General features: G+C 38.5%; 1 protein-coding gene and 1 long non-coding RNA gene across 2 annotated transcripts; one reads left to right on the top strand and one right to left on the bottom strand.

Annotated features, from left to right (window-relative positions):
* The first annotated feature begins 2416 nt into the window (after window positions 1-2416).
* On the top strand, window positions 2417-3141 carry LOC149843444 (uncharacterized). The gene is made up of 2 exons (XR_016430873.1): window positions 2417-2658; window positions 2891-3141. It is a non-coding gene; the product is annotated as an uncharacterized LOC149843444 (long non-coding RNA).
* Window positions 3142-6455: 3314 nt separating this feature from the next.
* LOC149843445 (putative pectinesterase/pectinesterase inhibitor 34) lies at window positions 6456-15099 on the bottom strand. Its single transcript, XM_089999800.1, has 3 exons — window positions 14101-15099; window positions 10459-10592; window positions 6456-7393 (listed from the first exon to the last, which is right to left on the bottom strand). The coding sequence occupies exons 1-3, from the start codon at window positions 15045-15047 to the stop codon at window positions 6699-6701; spliced, it is 1776 nt and encodes a 591-aa protein (XP_089855926.1). The 5' UTR covers window positions 15048-15099; the 3' UTR covers window positions 6456-6698.
* Window positions 15100-27318: the final 12219 nt, after the last annotated feature.

A 27318-nucleotide genomic window follows, 5' to 3' on the forward strand; every position in this document is an offset into this window, starting at 1 on the left:
TCAAAAACCTTTTTTTGAATCTATGGTTCCAATGCTTGTATGAGGATACAAATCTATTGTGTAAAATAAAGTTCATGTGTAATGCATCAAAGGTCAGTTGACTTGTTCTTTTAAACACTATTTTTCGTTGAACTACCATTTTAAACATTGAAAAAGGATTGATTGCAATGCTTCAATTTTTTTTTTAAAATTTACAAGTATGGGATTTTAGGGTGTTACAACTTTGGTATCAGAGCCATATTATACAATGGTTATTGATCATCCGACATCTGCATCACACTGTGTGTATTTTGCTTCACCTTTTTTGTATCTATCCTGATTAAGAAAATATGTTTTGGTATAGATGTCATACAATGAGATGGTTGAGGCAATAGATGCCTTGGCTGAAGTACTTGAACAACTTAAATCGATTGTATAGAACATGAATCATAGGTAGATAGGTTGACTTACAAAATCACCAACTTAGGACGACTTGGTAATCAGATTAAATGTCTTCAAGCTCACCCGGGTCAAATGTACCCCCGTGTTTCTGATGATTGTATCTTTTGTGGTAGGGTAGATGTCATTCTATGGAACAATGCTACCTTAAATAAAGTCACGATAAGAGGCAGCTGGCCACACAAGACCTTGAGGAATATGAGCGAGTTAAGGGTGTACATGACAAAAAGTCTATTGGGAATGATAGGGGCAACAAACGACAACCTGCTAATGGTAAAATACTGAGACCCCATTCAAAAAATAAAAATAAGATAGTTGTCTGGGGTATCAAAATACATATAATAACAAACCCCCAAACAATCTCAGTTGTTTCTACGTTTATCCTGTGCGTACTCTCAGATCAGTTAATTATTGAAACAAGATTGCCATGCTCATTTTACATATTATGAAATTGTACATCGTGAAAGGCACAATGCATATGTTAGTCTTGTTCTGATTTTTGATATCTATGCACCTACTAAGTTTTCATAAGTTTGACTCATTTTATGAGATACAAGTAATGATTAGGTTGATGCGTCTGACGATGACGTGATGATATCACGATCTCACTATTTCTTTGTTGTTTCACTCTTGAGCACGTTTTATAATTTTGTATGAGGGTTTATTTTGAAATTCCTCTTTTTGTGTAAACTTTAATTATCAAAAACCTTGTTTTGAATTTTTGTGGTTTTAATGCTTGTATGGAGATATAAATCCATTATGTAAAGGAAAGTTTATCTATAATGCGCTTAAGGTCCGTTGAGTTGTTCTTTCAAACACTATTTTTTGCTAAACTATCGTCTTAAACTCTTAAAAAGGATTGATTGTAAAGCTTTATTTTAAAAAAAAAAAGTTTACAAGTTTAGGATTTTAGGACGTTACAAACTTCATCACTGTTAACATGGAAAATCAACAGGAAAAATGGTTGTACGATCATGTGAATGCATAGATACACACACGCAAGCATGCAAATGGACATACATAAGCATATTCTGCAAACACTTATACATGCAAATGTGCATGCATTGACACACATGTTATGCACTAACACATGCCAATGAATATATGCCTGGATACATTTACATAAATGTAATTATCTTTTCCATTAGGGTTTTCACGAAAACATGAGATCTCAAAAAAAATGAACAAAAAACATAATAATCAGCATAATCATGAAACCCTAGGCTAACTAACAAATGATCACCTCTACCAAGAATGATCTCATTCACTTCGTCTCAAACACAACAAAAAACAAATCAAACGTCACAAATTCACAAAAAAAAAGAAAAATAAGCCAGAAGGGTGAGGTGTGAGGGTCTCCAAAGCGAACGTTCTGATCGATGCTCGATATATATATATATATATATATATATATATATATATATATATATATATATATATATATATATAGAGAGAGAGAGAGAGAGAGAGAGAGAGAGGTCCATCAGGGCCTTTTTATATACGTTACTTTATAATGGTGATATAACTATCTCCATTATAGAGTAAAGCCCTATAACAACGAAAGTCAGATTTCACCGTTATTGATCAATAACAAATGCACATTTTTAACAATAGAGTAAAACCCTATAACGTCGAGAGAATCTTCTCGTGGTTATTGATTTATAATAGTAAAATTTTTGGACTGTTAAAGTGTTTTAACGATAATATCTAATAACTAGAGAATCTCGCCGTTATAGATGTCTTTAACAATAAGATGTGGGTAGAGGCAAGGCATTTAAGGAGATATCTAGCAGACTTTTATTGATGAAGCTAACAAGGGTGAAATTATAGCCTTAGAAGAGTAATACCGGCGAAATTCATAGCTCACAATTATTGATGAAGCTGATAGCAAGGACAAAATTTTTGCCCATATTGCTTGATTAATAGCGCTGAGATTTTTCTTGCAGGAAAAGAGTCACCGCTATTGGCATTCATCCTTGAAGTGAGGTCTAACAAGGGGTCCGAGCTCCACTACAAGAAATACACAGTAGAACACATGATATCACCAAGATTTTGAAATTCTCATGATATTTATTGCAGGATATTCACAGGCCACAAAAATGAAAATAATATCGGGTTCTACCACCGTGGGGTTGCCCACGTGGGCAGCGAGGTAGTTGTGAGGCTGCTGAGATGAAGGCACCAGGTCAAGCTCCGCTGACGCACGGGTGTGTTTCAGAGGTAGGTCATATAAAGCAGGTTAGTCGTGGGGCCCTGCACGTGGGTTTGTGCACTTGGGTGAGGGTTCCTTTTCAAATATATATATATATATATATATATATATATATATATATATATATATATATATATATATATATATATATATATATATAATCAAGTTCTCAAAATATCACTTATTTCTGATAGAAAAAATATTAACTACACCCCAATGGGGGCTGCGCTTGTGTGGCAGGAGCAGTTAGTGCACGTCATATCGCCTTGTGTTGGGACGTTGCAAGTTCGAATCCTTATGGTGTAGTTGTATAATTGGTAGGGGTCTGCCTATCCCCAGCTTTCTCTGTAGAAAAAAAATATTAGCGACACTAGGAAAAACTCAAAGGCGCGAGTTTTATTTGACCAATTAGCGTGAAAAACAATTTTGAACGAGTAGTTTCAATGTAAAAACATAATTTTTACAAAAGTGAAATTTTGACACTTTGTGGACCTTTGAATTTTCAAGCCATTAAAAAAAATCTGCTTATTTCATGTGGTCGGACGATCTCAAACTTGTTTTTGACCAAATAAACCATATAGATCATATTTCTAGGGCTTTAACGACAAAACAGATCAAGAAAATGTGATGAAACGTTTTTACTAGAGGGTATGATACACTCGTGCATAGCCAATTATTTTCCTTTTTAATATACTCCAATATTAACGTGAACTTTGCAGCTTTGCTAAATTTTTTGAACAGTTGTACATGTTCTTTATTATTGTCAACGATAAATCTGCTGTACACAGTGATTTTTCAGTTACCTTTTGGAAAATTTCAATTTATCCTTAGATTTTCTGTTGCTAATTTGAAATTTATGACTGTCGTCCAAACTCCAAACCCGGTCACACCATAGTTGCCGGAAAACAAAATGAATATGAGAAGCTATGCATGATGCCAGTTCTAAAAAAGTAGTATGAAGCATGAAGCGGAATACAGTCTGAAATGATTATTCAAGCTTATGAAAAATTAAAAAGAAACACATAGAAAACAATATGAATTGTGGGCAAAAGAAAATAAAAAATGATACCAACACAAGTAAAAAATCATATAAAAGTAACATGTAAACTTATTATAAAAATATTATTTTATAATATAAAAAAAAACAAAAAGTAAAAAGTGAATGAGAAGTGACAAGAAGCAAGAGAAATTTAATAAAGTGAATGAGAATCAATTTTGAAAATGAGGAAGCGAGCTTCCCACTAAAAAGAATCAAGTTTTCCGTATTTTGAAGGTAGGTTTTCCAAAGCTTTTCCTCCATTTAAGTTTCTCGCTTCCGAAGTAAGCTTTTCCATGTAGCAAGAAGCTTGTGGTAACTAGTCGGCCTCGCCCCAAATCAATTCCATTCATCTCCTATGTCATCCCTATCTTCATACCCCTCCTTATGATTTTCCTGGTGCAAAGTTGTTTTCATCAAATTTAACTTCACAGATGTGATCTACATTATTTATTTAGCAAATATCAACATTTAAATTGTGAAAATCCAACTTGTGTACCTGATTTTTTTGCTGTTAAAAAATCATCAGTTGATAAAACACAAAATTTTTTGATTTAAAAACTCATATTTTTAGTTGAAAAAATACAATTCAAAAGTAGATTCCTATGAATTTGACCATGCTGATTCCTTCTCAAATATGATCAGAAACAACTTGCATCATAAGATTTAACTGAGGTATGAAGATGAGGGGATGAGTGGAACCAACTCTCGCCCAACTGCACCCATTTAGGCATCCACTTGCTTAGGGCCCACACTGCTTTCAACGGAAACATTAACCACGTCTTAGTTTTGTAAAAAATGAGGGTAGTATCGTTATTTTAATGCCCACACAAACTGCCAGTAGCAACGCAACAATGTGCCACGTGAGACAGGTTAATACCACGTCATCTACCGGGAGTCTCAGGCTCCAGTTGCTTTCCGGGAGTGAGGCTGACGGTGTTGGAAAGCAGAGTGGGACCCACGGTGCCAAAGCCGGTGGCTGAGGTGTACTGGCTCAGAGTTTGCAACGTCAGTGCCTATTGTCATCGCCACGTCCTGTCTTTCTAAATTACCATAATGAGCCCCAGATATTGCGTACTTTACAGAAGAGTACCAGTGTTAGGGGTGGGCAACCGGCCGGTAGCAAGCTGACCCGGCCCGCCATAGGCTGGGTTTGTGCCATGATTTTAGGTCTGAACCCTTTAGTTACCGGGCTGAAACCTGGCCCGTTGTATACGTGGGTTAGGCTCGAGCCAGCCCAATGGACCTGAGTTGTTTATTAATTTTTTTTAAAATTAACGATTACATAGTAACTTGAATAATTAACTATTATTATTTACCTAATCAATTAGGTGAGAACTTGCTTAGTTGCACTAATTAAGAATTAGTTGCATGAGAACTGGCTACTCTACCATTAACACAATTTCAGTCAAGCATTTATGCATTTTAAGATTGGGTCAGGCCGGGGCCAATGGGCTGAGCTATAGGCTTCACTTCCAACCCGAACCCATTAAAAATGGCGCCAAAACTCGGCCCGGCCTTGTTAGGTTCCGGTCTGCCCAGTCCATTAGCGGGCCGGGCTGCCCCCATGCCCACCCCTAACCAGTGTAGAGGAGTGCTGAGATTATCACCGCACTTCTGTATCTTGGATGAGGAGCTGCAGGTGTTAGAGGTTGAATATGATTGATGGCCAAACGATCTCTGCACTACGATCGACATAAACTAGTAATGCTAGTTAGGGATGCGAACAGTTGGAGAGTTGAATCAGATCAGATCCTGGATAACCAAAATTTGCATGAGCCCTTTTTGAATCCGACCCATTTGTAACCCTAATGTTAATGGTAGGTGCTTGTCACAATCGTTTGCATGTACAAATGATTTAGCAAACTTTAATTTTTTTTATTTTTTTGTGGAACTGGCCCTATAGATGTGATCTACATCCTCTTTTATTATGAACTGATTTTTGAATCACCGAAATCTGACCTAAAATCAACGGTTGTAAAAGCATCGATTTTTCCTGACTTATAAAATTATGATTTTTATGTAAAAAACAAGATCCAAGGGTCCATTCTCACTAAACTAACCATGTTGAACACATCTACGAGACTAAATTGAGTCAAAACAATTTTTTTTTATTTTTACTCGAAAAAATCACCTCAGAAACAAAGACCTAGTCGTGTTGGCTTTCCTTGCCTTACTTATGGTTGCTGGTGTAAAACTCTGAGGTCTTACCACTGGCTCCCAGGGACTTGCCACACTTCAACTTGCATAGGGGATGACACTTGAACCTAGACCACCTCCCTAACGGCATAGACTCCATCCTACTGAACCAAACTCCTTGGGGTGATTGAGTCAAAACAACTTGGATCATGAGATTCAAACTAGATTGTAGGTACAATCAGGTAATGATGGTTTCTAGATCATTGATCTCCCAGACTGTTTTAGACCCCTTTAAAAAACATACTGGTACGCGTTTTTTTGCTTAATTCAAACTTCAAGATGTATTTATCATTGTTTGTTCATTGAAAACCATACTTTGGATTGAATCAATTCAACAAGAATTCCTGTTTTTTATTTAATCAAGTTTTTGATGCAATATAAATCATTGTTTTTTTTTTGTTGAGCTAAAAACATGTCTTAACATGAAAAATATTTAAACTAATACATATTTTCTACCAAGTAAATCATGGAGATCACATATATGAGTTTAGATTAAGCAAAAAACACATGAATGTATATTTTCTAAATGGGACTGGGACATTCTGGAAGATAAAATGGTCTAGATATATAATATAAATATAAATATTAAATCTGGGTTCAGTAGCACCAAAATACACAAATACAAGAGCGTACATAGGCCACATAGATGGACCTTCCAAAGTAACCCATGTGCCTTCTTTGTACAGTTTCTTGCACCACCAAACAAGTTTGATCATCCAAAAAATGACAGCTACGAAGGAAACAAGTATGTAGAAGGGTTTGTTTTTTTCTGAGCTATATATATGCCAATGGACAACCGACTAATCATTTTCATCAAGACAATCCAGCCACAAAAGCAGCTCCAGTGGATGGAAGCCAGGATGTCCCATAAATGAACTGTGATACTGAGAACTTACTGGCTTCTTCTGCGGTTGTGATAACATGGTATCCAGGCCACTGCACCCTTTTGCCAACTGCAGCTCCAGGCCCATAGTTCATGTACTCTCCATAATACAATGTGTCCAATGCAAATGTACCATACCAAGGCAGCCAACCTGCAGCATTGATGTGGTCACCCATGTAACTCAACATGTATACCACACGAGAATATAGCTTCCATGGGCGACCAAGATAAGTTGGCACACTGTATTTCACTTGACCAAGATCCTGAGTTGCTAGGATCTGGCAATCATGTATGGATATCCCTGTGTTCTGATTCGGGTCCTTGCGGTTTTGTGCAGTTATGGTGTTCTTCTGGTTTGCCATGGGCTTCCTAGCAAAGATGTTGGACTTTTGTATCACCACAGCTGCATTTCCAAAGATGAAGTCCACTGTGCCATAGATGTCGCACTCCCGGAAGAATTGCCGCTGCGAGTGCACGTAGAGAGTGTCTTGGTATGAGATGATGCTACAGCGGTATACCACGGCATGATCGGCGCCGATTCGGAGAGCAACAGCTTGGTGTTTTTCAGGACCCGCCGTGTTCTCAAATGTTATATCCCGAGCAATGAATCCGGTGCCGGTGGCAGCTAAAAAAGAAAATATACAAATTAGAAAAGAAAAAAAACAAGATAAGGGGACCTTAAATTGCATTTGGCCAGTATATATGACAAAGGTTATGAAGTCCAATGTTTCTCCTAGATAATTAATTTCTTTTGAAAGAAAAATATTATTATAAATTAAATCTCAAGATGGAAAGAAGTACATCAAAGATTATAAGTGATGAGATATCACTCAAGATGAGATGATGATTACATTAGATGGTGCTCACTCGTAAAGGGCCAAGAAGATGGAGATTACCCATGTAGACTAAAGACAACTTGAGGTCCTTTTCCTTGAACACCTCAAGCATACTACTTAGAGTTATGAGTTCTTGTTGATTTATTGTTTTATTTTCTTCTTGTAGCTTGAAATTGTTTCAACTGATGTGTTGCAATGCCTTTTATTGAAGAAGTTGTTATTACCATGCATAGGGCCTCTGAAATATCCAAGTTTCTCTCCAGAACTTGGAAGTTCAGACAGACCCATTGGAAGTATTGCTTACATTCTATATAGCTTACTCTGGAAAATATGTGAATAACGTTTTTTTGACGTTCAGATGCATTCTTAAAGTGATAAAAAATCAACATCTCATATTATACTCAAATATGATAAAAAAGTTAAAAGTTTGTTGGTTAAATCAATTCAATCCATGGCATGTTTCTAAATAAGCAATGACAATTACATCTACTGGTTCATATTAAGTGAAAACACCTGCAACTATGGTTTTTTTTAAGTGATAAGAATGGTTGGGAGATAAACCTAGAAAGGACCTACCAATTTCTCTCTCTTTCTCTCCCTCTCTGTCTAGAGAGAGAGCTTTTGTTTTTTCTTGTTTGTTTATTTGATAATGGACAATGCATCACTGCACGAGGCCAGTTGCTTCCTAACTCCATTATGATAAAGTGAGAACCATTTTGTTTTGTCATCATAGAAGTGGAAATGTATGCCACAATGTCATTGTCGACTTTCACTGAGAATCCAATGCTTTATTCAACATCAAAGCCTATTCAAATGGAGTCATTCATTGACAGGCACACATCCATGAGATGGGTGGCAGGAAGTGGGTCCCTTGTTTTTGTTCCTGGCCCTATACTCAGAGAGAGAGAGAGAGAGAGAGAGAGAGAGAGAGAGAGAGAAGCGTGCAGCGCCTTATAAACCGTTTTATCTCTAAAATTAAAGACATAATTACAGATAATTTTTTTACTTAATCTAAACCTGTAGATGTGTCTGTCATTGGTTATTTACTAATAAGTAATAAGTAATGCTTTACGTTAAGCCAATCTAACCAGAAAGTTAGTTTCTTTCATCATCAAGTTTTAGTGTGATATTCCAATGGGGGCTCCGCTTGTGTGGAAGGAGCAGTTAGTGCACGTCATCTTGTGTTGGGACGTTGCAAGTTCGAATCCCTATGGTGTAGTTATATAACTGGTAGGGGTCTGCCTAACCCTAGCTTTCTCTCTGTCTAAAAAAAAAAGTTTTAGTGTGATATGAACCGTTATTTTTTATTGCTATATGAACACTTTTAAGCATAAAAAGTACATCAATTTTTTTGTGTAGAATACATCTATAAGTTCAAATTAAGCAAACACCTATGCATATATGCCCTTTTAAGCTGTTTATGACAGTCTAGGAGATAAGACTCTTTAGGACCTACATGTACACATACACACTTACATATTAGGACACTTATTAGAAAGCTGTATACATCAACCTAACTGTTTTATACATTTATGTAAGATAAACATTTGTATAAGATTAAATTGGCATAATATAAAGGGTTGTCACCAGGCCAAGTTGCTTGCTTTTGGATCCACTCTGTAGCCCCAGACCAATCAGACCAAGACGCTTGCCAGGGTCACTTTCTAAGTACATGACCCATGTTTGGGCTCCATTCTAGAACCTCAGAATGATCATAACTAGACCGTGGCTGGGAGCAGTATCTTAAAGATGCACCCAAGTTCACTTCATAGTGTAGTACAAGCAAATGTACCCTGATGACTTTCTCTTTTTATATCTCAGAAAAAGAAACTTTACAACTTTGTCAGTTGTCTCAAAGTACGTTTACTTGCACTTTGCAAAATTCACAGGAGAATCAGTACCTCAACGAGAATATATAACTCTCATTCTCATAAGAATAGTTCTTGTGAGAATTGGAGTCACAAGGTAGACCTTGTGACTTCAACTCATGAAATGTGAGATAGTGAATAACATTTACACGTGAGATGAGCAATCACAGCTAAGAATCCAGATGCTGTGATTGTTGATCACAAGGTCAATTTTTCTCAAGTTGCCTTATGAAAGTTCAATCTTGAGAAAGTTGGTCAGGTTGCCTTGTGACAAACTTTCTCAAGTTTCAAGGGAGGAGAATTTTCTGTGAGAACCACAATCACAAGTTGCACTTATATATTTGGAAAATTTTGAAAAAGTGCTATGATTTGTTATTTGCATTCACAGGATCTTGCGAAAATCTAAGTTTCACATGGTGTTGCAAAGGTACCTTGTTCACAGGATTCAAGAGAGAAGCATTCTTAAGTGAGAATCACAATCACAATGTGCACTTTCTCATGTTTCATTTTTTTTTTTTACGACCAGGAACCCTCGCTGTAGCTAGGGAAAGCCCCGGGTGGGCCCCACAACCACCCTGCCTAATGTGGCCCCCACCTCTGAAAGCTATGGACACACCTGTGCACCCGATGGGTTTGATCAGGTGCCTTCATCTATCACCAACTCTCTCAAGCTTGCAAGGAGGACCATTCTTAATTAATTGAGCATCACAATCACAACTTGACTTTTTCATGTTTGTAAAAACTTGAGAAAGTGATGCGATTGTGATTCTTGAGAAAATCTAATTTTCACAGGACATTGCAAACATGTTTCATTCCCTCGCATCCTCATTTTCTCATGTTTGCAATGACGTTTGAAAATGGAGCTCTTGAAATTCAATGACAGAATAATCTTCACTATAGGATCAAGCAAACTTGCCTTAGTGTTGAGTGATTTAGGTGAGCCAAGAGGCTGTTTGGGGTAGGTGTAGGGAATATAATAAACATACCAAAAGTGGCTGTGTGGAAGGTGGTATATCCTTCTTGGATGCTTCTTGATTCCGAAATTACCGTTCTACCCTTTCCATCTCCAATAATCATCACATTCCATTGTTTCCTTGCCACCTTCAAGTTTTCCTGGTATCTACAAACCAGAAAAGATAAAAAATAAAATAAAATAAATTAGACATTACATTAAAGGGTGTTTCTATACTTTTTTTTATTTCTCATTTGACAAAAATTTAGTACCCCTCTAATTACTTCTACGTGAGAAGAATGAAATAGAAGAACATTGTCATCATCACAAAAAATCATAATTTTAAAAGGTAAGGTTCCATTGAGAGGCCAACCTTTTGCAGTTAATTTCAAAAATAGGCCTCAAACGAAGGCATCTTATCTATAAACTCAGGTTAATTAATGTTTAAGTTAAATATGATAATAACTTTCATAAATATTTACCCTTTTCTTTCCAACAGATGTTTGACCGGAGGTTTCTATTTGACAGTTTTCAGAAAACCCGCGACCCATATAAGGAATTTCAGAAAAGCGAAGATTTTGAAATGATGGCAAACAGGCTGGCTCCTAAACGTAATTTTCCCCATCATTTTTCGTAGCTTGTGCGTTAAAAGCTGTTCATCATTATTGTCACCAACCGTATTCATCTTTTACTTATCATTGAAATAAGGTTTCCAATGGGTCGGGTTTGACCCGGACCCGACTCACACCAAACCTTATAAGGTCAGGGTTAGGTGATAAATAAGAAGGCCGGATTGGAATCCGGTATATGGATCTGGGTATGGTTTGTGAAATTTCATAGGCCTCAATCAGAGTTTCAATTAAGATCTGTAATTTTTCAATGTAAAAATGATAAAAATATTATTTTATTGGGTATGGTCTGGGTCTGGTTCATGTAATCTTTATAGGATCCGGGTGTGGTTTCTCTTATGATGGATCCGATTAACCCCGGGTCTGAATTCGATACCATCATTTCAAATCAGGTTTTTGTCTAGTTCTACCTGAGTCCGAACCAAACCCACACGTTGACACCCTTAGTACAAAAAAGTAAATTAGTTACGGTGTAAAATATCTCAAATTATTATTAACGTGTACAGGGTTGTACGGTGGATCATTTGACAGAATCTTGTGAAATACATAAAAAACCATACATTTATAGATATTATAGTACTGAACAGGATAACTTTGGTACACGTCTTTCTCAAAGTAAGCTATCGTATTTTATTTATTATTTTCATATGTTACAGTTGACCCTATCATTTTTTTTCTTTTGGATAATCCAAGGGAACCCCTCCCCCAATCACTGACCACACTTTGGCTGGCCTCCCGTTGGTGACCCTCCTGCCAACCAGGGTATACACCCAGTTTCTACCTTGCGGTAAGGAATACTATCCATGGGTTTCGAACTTGCGACCTCTCGTTAGCTTGGTGACATCACAAGCCACCCCGACCATATGAGTGGAGCTCTTGTGGGCAATTATTTTAATGAATTGTAACATGACTTTTACAAATCAAATATTGTGTTATGCTAGACATAATGAAACTTCCTCACATATAGTAAACAAACCATGTTAAGCATATCTTCATGGATAAGCGATGGTAGATTCATACAAACAAAAGTGTGTACCATATATTATTATGGTGCACAACAATCATATAATCTCTATTTCTCAATATATATATATATATATATATATATATATATATATATATATATATATATATATATATATATATATATATATATATATATATATATATACCACTGTTTTTGCTGGGTGTCGTGCCCCCTTATATGCTAGTCATATTGAAAACTTTACAAAAATATCCATATCCTCGCATCCACAGTGGTATCCATGTGACATAGCTTGCGGTTTTTACACCAATGAGCTCGCGATTAAGTGAGGTGTTTTTTCTCTATTATCAAGAAAAAAGAAAAAAAATAGGAAATTGGAAGTGCTAGGGAGTGGGGAAGCGTTGAAGGACATACAAGGATTGATTAGGTGAGTGCGGCCATTCCTTGTCTTGGAATAAGCACAGTCACTGGGGACCCCACCAAGACAACAGTGGGTCCCATTTTTTCTACTGAATTCGAACTTGTGGTACAATGTTTTTCTACTTGAGCAAGATCAACGGCCCAAATCATGAGTGCCCTAGATGGGTTGTTCCCTGCATTACCCACCCGGCAAAATGGAGGACACTCTAGGCATATTGTTATAAGAATAAACGTGCAAAATTGGGATATGTACAATACAAAAGACAAGCAAACAACAATACTTCGATGCTTAAAAAGTGGCACGGCTTTTTACACGAGAAGATATATGGTGGATTTTGGTGATTTTAAAATTTATGAAAAGGGATGAATAAAACTAGAATTCACAAGAGTTTTTATGAAAATCTCACAAATTAAAATACCCTTAACTTTTCAAATAATTGCCTAGGTTGCCACTTTTTGACGGCACCACCTTGAGTGTTTGGATTTAAGAAGATTGTGAAATTGATTGGAGGAACCCTTATGAAGAGTTTTGTGCAATTCTAGCTCCTTTTTAAAAGATATATATATATATATAGTATATACAATAAAATATGCAAAAATCAATTTTAAAGTGTTAATATCGCCCCCGGGGGCAGGGGTCCTAGCCTCAGAGTTTTACGCTTGGCAGGCTAAGCCAACACGACCAGGTCTTCGTGCCAGGTGCGGTTTCTTTGGGTTATGATAAAAAAAAAAGTGTTAATATCGCTTCAAAACAGGATATTTTCAAAACAAACAATATCTTGAAACTATCACAGTTTTAAATATAAAATAACAACATTAAAAATATCACAACAAAATATTGATGTTTTGAAAATATCTGTGATATTTAATTACTATGTGATGTCCGCATCTCTTAGACACCTGACCCAAATAGCATGTCCCTCATACCACAAAAGGACCAGAAAAAAGAGAACAATGTCTAAGCTAGGACTTGGGAATATAGCTTACAAGAGTTTCACTCGTCTGATAGTGGCCACTTGTAAAATGTCACAAAAGTTGACAGGATGTCACAAGTTAGAAACTCTGAGTGGCGTTTCCTGCTGCAAGGTCGAAGCTGGGTATTTCTCGGTGATGTGAGCCAATATGCGGTCGGTGATGGAGTTTTTTCCTTGAATTATGAAAAAAAGGACTTAGGAATTCCCCTAACTCTTGGGTCTTTTAATCCCTCAATTCTCTTGATACAGTTTAAATAAGGCAAAATTCCATCCGATCTCTCAACACCTTCTCGCCACCGTCAAGGTGACCAAAGATTTCTTTAAAAACAATCAACCAAATATATAAAAAATCTTTAATCAATGCATTTCAATTGCACCATTTTCTTTTTGGCTTCTGATAGTCAATTTGGAGATAGCCCAAGATGGTGATTGGAACCAAAGACCCAGTGGCTATTAAAAAAAGAAAAAGAACTGAAGTTTCTAGTTGCTATCAATCCAGCTCATATTCAACCCCAGTTGGAGACCAACACTTTTATCAAATTTTTAACCAACAATCCAACCATGTTATTATGTGTAGATTGAAAGCATAAAATGGAGAGAGAGAGAGAGAGAGAGAGAGAGAGAGAGAGAGAGAGAGAGAGAGAGAGAGAGAGAGAGAGAGCTTTTACCTCCCAGCCTTCACGTAGATAACAGTCCTCGTGAAACTCTGCTCCGGCACAGCGTTGATCGCCTCAGCGATGGTCCTATACGTTCCCGTCCCGTCCGAAGCCACCACAATCTCAGCCTGCACGTCCTTCACCTCCATGGTCAGCAGCCTCCTATCCCTCGCAGTCAGCCACGCCGGAAAACCATCTTCCTCCAACGGAAAACTGCCCGGTGCAGCAGCGAGCAGCCTCCGGTTCTGGGTCGGGATCCCGGTGAAGTCCCGCTCGCCACTCGCGACTGCATAGATTGCCAGGCAATTGCTGATGATCTCCGCCAGGTTGCGCAGCTGCGCTGCCACCCGGTCCCGCACCACTCCATCAGCCCCCTCACCAATCCCCTCAGTACACGTGTCCTGGTTGGTCATTGCGGCGCTCAGCCACGTCATGACATCGGCAGCCTTGCCACTGCCGTCGGTTTCTGCCGCGATCGACCTTGATAATTGGTCCATGGAATCTTCTAGAAGCTCGAGGCAGTCGTCAACAGCTTGCCGGGCAATTCGGGTCATGGACATTCCGGCGAGCTCTGAAATGCCCGAGAATGCCCGGCCAACATGCTGGTGCGTCAGGTTGACTGAAATTCGGACTAGATCGGACTTATCGGCTGCCTGCGCACCCGGGTAGGCGACCAGCGAGTCGACACAGAGGCTCGGGTAAAGAGTCTGTCGGCATGTCAGCGCAATGGCCTGGCTCGGCTGGATGATGCCTCCCCGGGATCCCGAGCCAGAGGCTCGGGACCGAACATAGAACGATACACCGACACCGCTGGCTACGAGGAAGGCCATGGCCACAATGCAGAGGAGGATAAACCTCTTCTTCCTCTTGGGGCGCTCAGACCCACCCAGCTGAGTCGGCACCGGCCTAGGTTCGGAGCTCGGCTCGGCCCGAACGAACTTGTTGTATAGGCTGGCCATGGCAACGCAGCAAATCAGGAGAAGCCAAGGGGAATTATGGTTTGTGTTTGTTGGTGTCACTTGTATTTATACAGAGAGAGAGAGAGAGAGAGAGTTGGTGCGAAGTCAATTCCATATCAAAGAGGGTGGGTCGTGCTACTTCCAAACTGTGCATGAAAGCAAGTAGTTTCCAACAAGTTATGGGTCTTAAATTATTTAAGAGGCATTGTGGATGATCTTGATTAGGAGGGGATGGCTTTTACATTAACTGAAGCGCAAGTTGCTGTGGTTGTGTGGAATAGAGTGGGGGTCTTCTTTTTTTCATTAGCTGTTTGTTCTTGGACTTACTGCCGACAAGAAAGTGAGGGTGGAGGGGATGACGTTGAGATGATAGTGGGGGTTTCCCTACTCCTTATTCAAGTGGGCCATGCTTCGCAATTTTATCTGCATGGATTTCACAAATGTAAAACATTGTAAAGAAGCGTGGAAAGGAGATCGGAAAAAACTTACCTGAATGATTGGGGGTGCAAATAGATCAAAGAAACGTTGGTTGTGGTTTACTTTTGTACTGACCATAATGGCCTTTAGGCGAAGCAGGTTATATGTCGCCCCCCCCTCCTCCAAACAGGGCATCTCATGCTCGGGGGTTCCAAAAAGCACCATGTATTTAAGCATGCATTTGTGTCTCGTATCCCTATGTTTGTCAGCATTAATTAGCGTTGGAGTTTGATGCAATTGCAAAGACTTAAGTACCCTCTCCTCCATTGGTGCCAAAAAAAAATGACGATTCTAAAAAATGAATGGTTGTAAAGACTTAAGTGCTCTGAAGATGATTATTTAAGACCCAATTTTTGCACTGCAAGATTATCCGAGAAAGAAATCTCCCCTGGAGGAGGCCATGAACATCAACCCTCTCACTTTCTCTCTCCCTTTTCTTTTTGCTTTTGTGCACATCCAGCAAAAGATCCTACATTGCTCCATCAAGCACCGACTGACCTGCACATTGACTGTTGTGGAGCCTGATTCAGAGTTTTTACCCTTACAGGAGGAGGGTTTGGGGGCTCCTCTCATCGTGGGTAGCATCATTCAACTAAATGAGTTGTGGATCCTGATTCAGAGTTTTTACCCTTATAGGAGAGGGGCCTGGGGGTTCCTCTCAGCGTGGGTAACATCATTCAGGTTGAAGAGTTGTGGAGTCTGATTAAGAGTTTTTACCCTTACAGAAGGGGGGTCTGAGGGCTCCTTCCAGCGTGGGTAGCATCATTCAACTTGATGAGTTGTGGAGCATGATTCAAAGTTTTTGCCCTTACAGGAGGAGGGTTTGAGGGCTCCTCCCAGCATGGATAATATCATTTAACTTGATGAGTTGTGGAGCCTGATTCAGAGCTTTTGCCCTTACAGAAGGGGGGTTTGGGGGCTCCTCCCAGCGTGGGTAGCACTGTTCAACTTGATGAGTTATGGAGCATGATTCATAGTTTTTGCCCTTACATGGGGGTGGGGGGGGGGGGGGGAGTCCGGGGGCTCCCCCCGGCGTGGGTCCCACAGACCAAATTTTTTTGAGGCCTTGTATAAATTTTTTATTTTCTTTCCCTTTTTTAACTATAAAAAAAGAGCAATAAAACATTTTGTTTAATTGTGGGGCTCATGTTTCCTTTGGTTGTTTCTTGCTCGAGGTTTTCGTAACACCCCTTCCCATGATTTTTTTATTTTTCTTTTTCTGTTTCTTTTCCACGATTTTTTCAATGACTCCGCTACAACAATTTTTAGTGTTGCCGGGTCTTCAACGAACCCCACAACGATTTATAGTATTGTCCGGTCTTCCAACAACGATTTATAGTATTGTCGAGTCTTCTTACAGCAATTTGTAGTGTTTTCGGGTCTCCAACGAGCCCCACAACGATTTATAGTGTTATCCGGCCTTCCAACAACAATTTGTAGTATTGTCGGGCCTTTCTACAATGATTTGTAGTATTTTTGGGTCTCCAACAATCCTCACAACGATTTATAGTGTTGTCCGGTCTTTCAAGAACAATTTTTAGTATTGTCGGGCCTTCATACAATGATTTATAGTATTTTCGGGTCTTCAACGAGCCCTACAACAATTTATAGTGTTATCCGTCCTTCCAACAATAATTTCTAGTATTGTCAGGTCTTCCTACAACGACTTTTAGTATTTTTGGGTCTCCAACAAGCCCTACAACGATTTATAGTGTTATTCTGTCTTTCAACAACGATTTGTAGTGTCTTCCGCAAATCACTATAGCGATTTATAGTGTTTTTGAGTCTCCATCGAGCCCCACAGCGATTTGTAGTATCTTCTACAAATCACTATAGCGATTTGTAGTGTTATTCAGTAAGCAAATCGCTGTAAATCGCTACCCAAATTAGGACCAACTTGTCAGGGCCATATCTCCCTAACCGGAGGTCATATTCCAAATCCGTAAAAAGTAGTGTCTTCGTTATTGAGTCTAGTTTATTCCTGTAAATTTTCAGTGATTTCTATTGTCATTTCATTCCCCATTTTAACTAAAAACTAAATTCCTATTATTCTGTGTTGTGCAACTCCAATAAAACAAAATAATAGGGGTCTTGTTTTTAGTTAAAATGGAGAATGAAATGACCATAGTTGTCCGGAGAAGATTATCATGAGGTAGATTATCATGAGGTAGATTATCATGACAGTACATATAATAAAAGTGTAGGCACTGGGAAAGTACATGAAAGTACACTTGACTATATTCCGGTAGAAGGAATGCAGTTTAATAATGAGGAAACTGCATATAAATTTTACAATGATTATGCCTTAAAAGCTGGCTTCAGTGTGAGAAGGTTTTCTTGGTCAAAAAATACATAGGGTGTCGTGGTGAGAAAGACATATGTTTGTTCCAAGCAAGGTGTCACATCAATATTTTCATGCCAAAAGTTAGAGGTCGTGTATTGAAGCATTTCACGTCTTGTTCAAGCTCATTCTGTCATAGATCGTCTACAAATAATTCATATTGTTCCATGAAGCGAAACATTGTTAAACATGAATACAGGGTTTTCTTCAACGTGGCATGCATAGATTCAGCTCTTTGTGTGCTTATCACACATGCACAAAAGTATTGTCTTCCATATGCCAATGCCCACTTCGCTTTTTCTGCATATAAATTTTGTAACCAAAGTCACTCTTTAAGGTCGTATATCTTAATCATTTTCTCTCAATCTGACATAAAGGTGACCTCATCTACGCTATGAAATACACATTTTGTAAACTTTTTATCAAACTTTGTCTTCCAATTAACTATGTGTCTTATGTTCTTTGTTGTGTTTTGAAAGATATGCCACAAACATAAGCGATGATGTGCATCTGGCCACACATGAAGCACTGCAACCACAATTGCGTGATCACCATCTGTAAGTACAACTTTAAGTGGTTTCTCCATTCTCCATTATTAAAATGCATTCCTTTTACTAGAACATAGTCAAGTGTACTTCCATGTACATTCCCAGTGCCTACACTTTTGTAGTGTTGTGCAACTCAAATAACACAGAATAATAGGGGTTTGGTTTTTAGTTAAAATGGAGAATGAAATGACTATAAAATTCGCTAAAATTTAACAAGAATAAACTAGACTCAATAACAAAGACACCACTTTTTACGGATTTGGAATATGATCTTCGGTTAGGGAGATATAGCTTTGACAAGTTGGTCCTAATTCGGGTAGCGATTTACAACGATTTGCTTACTGAATAACACTACAAATCGCTATAGTGATTTGAGGAAGACACTACAAATCGCTATAGTGAGATCCAACAACACTATAAATCGCTGTGGAGCTTGATAGAGACCCAAAAATACTATAAATCGCTATAGTGATTTGCGAAAGATACTACAAATCGTTGTTGGTAGACCGAATAATACTATAAATCGCTATGAGGCTCGTTGAAGACCCAAAAATACTACAAATCACTGTAGGAAGGCCCAATAATACTACAACTCACTGTTAAAAGATCGGACACCACTATAAATCGTTGTGGGGCTCGTTGAAGACCCAAAAGTACTAAAAATCGGTATAGTGATTTATGAAAGGCACTACAAATCACTGTTGAAAGGTCGGATAACACTATAAATCGCTGTGGGGATCGTTGGAGACCCAAAAATACTACAAATCGCTGTTGGAAGGTCGGATAACACTATAAATAGTTATGAGGCTCGTTGGAGACCCCAAAACACTACAAATTGCTATAGGAAAGCCCGACAATACTAAAAATTGCTATGCGCCGGGGGAGATCCCCTAGACCCCTCTCTTGTAAGGGCAAAAACTCTAAATCAGGCTCCACAACTCATCAAGTTGAATGATGCTATCCACGCTGAGAGGAGCCCCCAAACCCCCTTATGTAAGGGCAAAAACTATGAATCAGGCTCCACAACTCATCAAGTTGAACGATGCTACAATCAGTGTGCAGGTCAGTCGGTGTTTGATGGAGCAATGTAGGATCGTCTGTTGAATGTTCACAGAAGTAGAAAGAGAAGGGAGAGAGAGTGAGAGGGTTGATGTTCATGGCCTTCTAGAGGGGGAACTCTTTGCCTCCCTTGATTTCTTCTCTAGAGAGAGAGAGAGAGATAGAGAGAGAGAGAGAGAGAGGTTTTACAGTGTTTTACGGAGAAGAAAAAAGAAGAAAATGATGATGAAAAGTTCAAACAGTCATTTTTGATGGCTCAGGTTCATTTCACCGGATGACCATCAGATCGCCGGCTCACCATCGGATCGTCGACTCACCATTGTTTCGTCGGATAACCATAGGATCGTCGGCTAAGGTTCGTTTCGCTGTATAGACTTTGAAGAGTCAACATCATTCTCGACTTTCTGGATGAAGGACATGTTTGTCCTTTTTTTGAACCGTTTGTTTTCCTTTTTTGAATGAAAGACATTTTTGTCATTTTTTCAAACCGTCGTTTTATGGCAAGAATAGCAAGAAAGGGTACTTAAGTCTTTGCAACCGCACCAGACTCCAATGTTGAGTGATGTCAACATACACAGGAATACAAGCCCCATGTGCTTATATACGTGGTGCTTTTTGGGACCCCCGAACACAGACGTGGGATTCAGTGAATCATCAGGGGCGAACATACACCACCCTCCCACCTTTAGGGTTGTTTTGGTAATGCTTCAACTAATGTTATGGTGATAACACAATTTTTTTTTACTCCGAGAACGACCCCCCCCCCCCCCCGGCGCAGAGACCTAAATACATTGGCTCAGCCTGCCGTACATATGGTCACTGTCATGACATCATAAAACTCTGAAGGCTTACCCCTCGACCCAAAGGAGTTGCCAAGCTTCGGCTTATGCAGAGAGACACGCCCATGGGATTTGAACCTAGACTGCCCATCAAATGGTCTAGACCCCCCCCATTATGCCAAACCCTTGGGTCTTTATGTTGATATACTTTATCGACACATATCTAATCTCTAAAGAGAAACTAATCTTCGAATCATTTTTAGCATGTTCTATTTTACTACTTTTATGTGCTAAAGTAGTTGACTTTAACATGACATTTTATACCAAATTTTCAACTAAAAAAGCTATAAGCGGTCAATTTCTTACTACCTCTGTAGTAGAATCTGGTGCTGCATTAGACATGATAAAGCCTCTTATTGTAGTAAAACAATTATGGTAAACCTGTCTGCATAGGTAAGATTTAACATTTGACAAGGGCTCCACTCATCTGGCAGCTCGGGGCAACTTGTGAATGTCACCAAGTTGACGGACGTCACAAGTTTGAATGCTATGGGTAGCATCCATTGCAGCAAGGTCGAAGCTAGGTGTATTCCTCAGTAGGCAGGAGGATGTCAAAGGTTTTACCAAGCAGAGACCAGCCAATGGGCGGCCACACACCCTCTATGCACCGCCTCCATCTGCGAAAAGTGAGAGGGGAAAAGGAGGAGCGGCTGCTGAAAAGTTCTTCGCCGGCAACCAGCGAGGCTCCCCTCTGTGCCTCACCCTAAGCACACCGGCCTCCCGGCCATAGGCAAGCCTCTCCTCTACTGCACCTCCGCCTGAGCATGCCGACCTTCTGGCTATAGGCAAGCCTCCCATCTGTTGTGCCTCCCCCTGAGCACTCTAACCTCCCGGCTATAGGCAAGCCTCCTCTTTGTTGCCCCTCCGCTTTTTCGGTGTCGATCTTATATAATAGTCGAATGGTGGGAGCACAAGGGCTTCTTTGACGAACGGATCCCCACTCCGGCAGGTGGCTCTCCAAATAGATGTTGAAGATTCATGAGTCATGACAATCACATAAGGTCACTGCGCCTTCTACAACGTCTCCTCTTCCAAAGATTGACCAAAGAGAGAGAGAGAGGGAGAGAGAGAGGTCAAAACTCTCTACTGCTCATTTTGCCTGAGACCCGAACAAAGAGAGGGAGCCGCGTATGGCGGCTCTTCCGCTCTATCTATTCATCTCCTTCTCTCTCCTCTCTTTGTTTCTCTTAGTATGCTGACTGAGGATTGAATGAGAGGTTGGCTTGAGACCGGCAGGTCAGATCTTTGGTCGATGGATATTCGTCTACACCGACAGATCTGACTACCGAAGGGTAGATCTATGCCTACACCTACTGGATCCGCCCCTTAAGGAGCAGATCCATGCCCTAGATGGCCGAATCTAGCTTGAGATTAACAAATCCGCGCTCCAACCAGCCAGATCTATCTTTTATCTGGTAGATCCGTGCCTTGACCAGCCAGATTTGTTTTTTGATCAATAGACCCAAGCCTTAGATGGCTGGATCTTGCTTCCGATCAGCAGATTCGAGCCCTAGCAGGTCTGATCTGAGCTTTGAGCCACATATCACTCCTCCATTGTTTAATCCGAGCTTGCACCGGCTGAATCCGAACTTTGGTCGACGGATCTGACCCTTTGTCGATAGATCCAAGACTCAGTTGATCTGATTCAAACCTACATCAGTTGAATTTGCTACTCTACCAGTCGATTTGAGACCACATCGGTCGAACCCACTCCTCCACTGATTGATTCGAGCCAAAATAGGCTCAATCTGAACCCTAGTCAATAGATCCAAGCCCTAGTAGGCAGATCTGACCTTCTGTTGGTTAATCCAACGATTGTTCTGATCGATATGTTCCTCTCTCAAGCACATCTGAACTACACCGTCTGAATCTGGCTTGTGACAGGAAGATTCGTGCCTTTGATGGCCGGATCAACATATCCAACCTTCTATCGGCTGGATCTATCCTTTGATTGGTATATCCAAGCCACACGTTGCCAGATTTATTCTCTGATCAGTAGATTCGAGCCATATGTTACCGGATATGTTTCCTGATCAACAGATCTGAGCCCCAATCTGATTTTTCCTTAGACTAGTAAATCTAAGCCTCTACTGGCCCTCTTCTCTTCAAAGAAGGAGATTTTTCATAGTAGGCCATTTGATCTGTGAGGATGTGTCAGGTAGAGAGCGCCAACGAAACTGAACCCAACTGAACTGATTACTCCATCAAGAATCCTAAAATCAGGGATTAATCAGGTTGACATCTCCAATCACACCAACTCGCCATCATCATCATCACAATTGTCCGTCCACCTTCGCTGACGGGAAGAGGGCATGGCTGCTCGTTTAAGCTCAATTGGATAAACAACCTGGTGCTCTGATACCAATATAGGATTCTTTTTGGACCATGTCTTAGATATGGTGAAGGGTTACCAAATAATAAGGTACATGTGCTAGAATGAGGGGTTGAACCTCCAACCTCTCGTGAAGCCACACATACTACCAGATTGAGCTATTCTAAACCATCTCTAAGTATAATTTTTTTCACAAACCTTCAAAAGAGCTAAAAAATGTCTCTATTGTTTAATCTGCAATGATGTCCTTATAAAGACATCCATGGAGGATTGAATTAATTTCACCACTAATTAGAGATAATGCCCCATGAAATCTAATAATCTCTCCCCCTTTTATAACCATTCTTTAGGTTACACGCATCCCATAAAAATATATAATTATATTCTATAATTTGGCTTAATGAGTGCACCATTTTTGTGGTTCTTGGGGTTCCTCTTGTGAGACCCTATAACCATATTCAGATCTGGTACCAAGATCCAACTTAACAATGATTTTGTGAGAGGGAGGAGAGAGAGAGAAGGGGGTTCTCTTAGATTATAAAAAAGGTGGATTTAACTTTTAGCGGCTAGATCATGCAAATGCAAATAAGTGTGTGTAGCACTATATGATATCACGGATAGCAAATGCCACCACCAAATATTTTATTTATTTATATATATATATATATATATATATATATATATATATATATAATAGAGAGAGAGAGAGAGAGAGAGAGAGATGATTTTAGTCGATTCCATGATGCCTACATGTGTGGCTAGTTAAATCGAGTTTGGCCTTTTGAGTAACTTACTTTGGACCATGTTAGGAGGAAAATAATTAACTTAAACCGTGTTGGATATGTTATTAAAATGATAGGAATGAGGCTTAAATTGGTTGCCTAAACTAGCATTTACCCAAAACTAAACCAATTCAATGGATCAAAAGAAGATTAGTAGTATTAATCAGGCTAGGCCCATCCCGACCATTGCACGTGGGCTGGCATGACACGACTACTTGGTCTACGAGTGCCACTAGTGAGGCTTGGGAGTCTTGGAGTCAACCCACAACATTGCCTGGTGGGGTAGGGTGAGGCTGTGGGGTTAGCTACACTTAAATGAAGTTTAAGTTGCTTAAGTTTGTCGTACACCTACATTCCATGTGCTGGGCTTATTTCCAAAAAAAAAAAATGAGAAAAAAAGAGTAGGTAACAATGGTGAAGAAAACAGTATCCCACTGTTGTAGACCATTCTTTCGCACACTTTTCTGACAATTACCCTGTTTTCCAACCCAGATTTAACCTATATGATCAGCACCGTGATGTGGGAAAGTAGAAATGGAAAACGTGTCACTGTGAAGGCTTCACCGTCTCTTATTAATAAGGGTGAGAAACAAGATGAATAGCTCATGAAGATCTTGTTCGAACTCCTTAAATAGGCTCCGCAAGTCGAACACCAAGAATTGGTGTTCGCTGGCCTTATAACTAGTATTAAATATATTTTTACATATTCTTTATATGAAAAATGACTGTACTACACAACAAATTTGACGTGTTCTTCCATATACCCTACAAATTTTGAAATTTGCCCGATGTTCAATTTCGTAGGTTCTCAACTTTTTTATGACCTTTCTAATCTTAGCATGAGCGGATCTCTCAATTTTCATGTGTTACATCACAACGCTCTCCTGATCTCGTTAAATCTCACTAGAAATGAAATTCGCATGATATTTTTGTCGAAATTATGGATTTTGTATAAATAGTACGAATATCACAACATTGATTGAGTTTTGCATTGGTGGTTGCAAAAGTCTGCCTTTTTTTACGTGGAATTCATAAAAAGTTTGTAGAATTTATGGTCTTTTGCATGCTACCGACTTATAGCGATGCAAAATTCTGTTTTAGCATATATATAGGACAAATATTGGCTACTAATGAAGGTAAATAACTAATGAGCTAGAAATCATAGGTACAAGTTGTATTGACTCAATCTAACCACACAGCTATGTGTTTAACACTGTTTGTTTGCTAAGAATCAAGCCTTGGATCATGTGTTTCTAATGTAAAATGTGATCTTTTGAGTTATAAAATTTTAGTACATTGTGGGCCGTTTCTTTTTTGACCATTTTAAAAACCTAATTACTTGTCATAATCACATGATTCAAAACAAGTTTTCCACTCACATCCATAAACATTTGATCTACAAAAAGTTGAAATTTTTTGAAGAAAAAGGTGTTTTATAGTCATTAGTTTCGTACCTTCATTAGTAGCCAATATTAACCCATATATATATATAGGCAATTAGAGTAAAAATTTCGTCAAGAGTTTCGTGTTGGTGATTGCAAGATTCTACTTTCAATGTAGAATTCACGTAAAAGTATGTGAAATTCATGTACTTTTGCAAGCTATCAAATTTAAGCGATGTGAGATTCCATTTAATTTAGCATGCAAATTTACCTATATATATGCGTTTGTGTTTTTTTTCCGCTTGTATGTAGAAAGATCAGTAACAATTTTTCCTCTAGAACCCTAACCCTTTTTCCTGTACCCTTGTGACAATTTCTCTGAGAGTTTTTTCATTTCATTCTGATGCTCATCGACTTTCCCGGTTAGTTTTTTACATGATTCTGGGGATTACCATTGTTTTCAAACTTATTTTCTTTTTCTGTAGATATGAGCAATTAATAGCCTTGTAGTATTTTGTTTGGTTGTTACTATGAATGTATTTTGTATGTTTCTCTGTTATAGATATTTTATTTATATAAACCTATATTTTATTTAATATTTCATACTAGATTTATCATTTAGGGCTTAATATGTTTAGGTTTCTTGCATATATATATATATATATATATATATATATATATATATATATATATTTGTTGTTATTTTTATAGTCAAGCTGGAGTTAGGCAGACCACATAACCCTACCTGTTCATTGATTCAATACTTGTGATTTGTATAAAAAAATAACCCTTTTGTCAATGGGTGTCAGTCTGGGGGTTGATTTTGCCAAATCTTAGTTATTCCTCCTCTCACAAACTGTGTTAGGTTTTTGACCAAAAAGTGTGCTTTAAAGTAACTTTAAGTAATAGCCTATCGACAGCTCCCATCATGGATCCCTTCCTTCTAAGGCTTGTAATACTTGATAGTAGACGCTCATTCAAGTTATTTCTATGTTGACTTTTCCTTTCACTCTCACATTCTTTAAGATTTTTTACCATGATGACCATTCCTTATCTTTCAACTTTTCATACTTTAGAAATGCATTTAGATAGTGGTTTTTAATGAATTATTTTTTGTAATTTATATAATATTTTTCAATGAACTATTCCAGTGTCTTATGTCTGCTGTGTATATCTTAGGTATCTTATAAAAGGTAATATATATAGACGTGACATAAGAAGGGCCTGTAATTTCAAGTCACTGGCCCCAATGCCACCCTCATCCCCAGTCCCAAGGAAGGATGCAATTGAGGTAATTGAGGTATAAGTATTAATGTTCTGAGTTATGTATATATACAACCAATGATACTTACATGTACATGTTGATATTCAATTTTAATTGGTGAAGAGAATGAATAAGGTATGCAACATTCAAAATATAGTAAAGTGCCTATGTTAGTAGAAGAAACATTGTTGGTCAATGAAGTGACTATATCACATATTGTTTGGTTGTTTGGTTGTTTGTTATGTTTGTATGTGAACTCATTTAAATCTAACATGTATGTATCACTTATTTTGATATTGCAACACCTAAAAAGATTCATAGAGACACTCCAAAAGTACCACATAGAGCAAATGCACACAGAATGCAGACTGCCAAAGACAATTTATTGTATCCCGTATTTTTCTGAATCTCGAAAGCGATGTTTTTATTATTTTTTTATTGTCTAAAAAAAACTAATTGATAAACATTGATATTCATAGCAAATGTTTCAAATGTTAAAACATCGAGAAGGGACTCACAATTGCTTAGCGATCGACCAATTGCTATATTCATTCTTTGAATATGACAAGGTATGCTTAACGTTTATGTTTACATAAAATAAAATTTCAACTACACAATGTCCTTAAACTCGATTTATGTAGCATATCTTGATTCATGTCAATTGGGGCAATTATCATTGGGTTCTTTAGAAAATTGATATGAATGCGAAGGAGTTTAGGTTGTACAATTCTACAAAGATTATAGATCTTGTTGATCAAAACATTGGAGATATGATATGATAATATTACTTATTCACTAATGTGCTTATTTTTCTCAAGCACTTATTAGGTTAAATGTTGTATCGCAGGTTTATTTTTTTGCACGATAATCACTATTATGCAAGATATTCTTAAGCAAACAAACTCAATTACTTTGCACATGTTTGTTAACTCAATTTGTATAAGTACCTATTCTTGCCTTGGTATATACTTGTTATAGGTATGATTGTAAAATATTTATCCTAATACATATGTAACACTTGGGCTTAGGCAAAAAATTAAATTTTATACAGGTATCTTATATGTCATGTTTTGTTATATGTATATATTTTATTTTTTTATGTAAGCTATTGTTAGTTGTTTACTAACAACCCTTTTTTTATAATGATGTAGCTATTTATAGAAAGCATGCGATGAAATTGTATAAACGTGAGAGGAAGAAGGTCCATTTGCAGTGGGGCAAAGAGAAGGCTAAGAGGGAGGAAGAGA

The sequence above is a fragment of the Nuphar pumila genome, chromosome 3 (genome assembly GCF_984573655.1).
Source record: "Nuphar pumila chromosome 3, dmNupPumi1.hap1.1, whole genome shotgun sequence".
Taxonomy (NCBI): domain Eukaryota; kingdom Viridiplantae; phylum Streptophyta; class Magnoliopsida; order Nymphaeales; family Nymphaeaceae; genus Nuphar; species Nuphar pumila.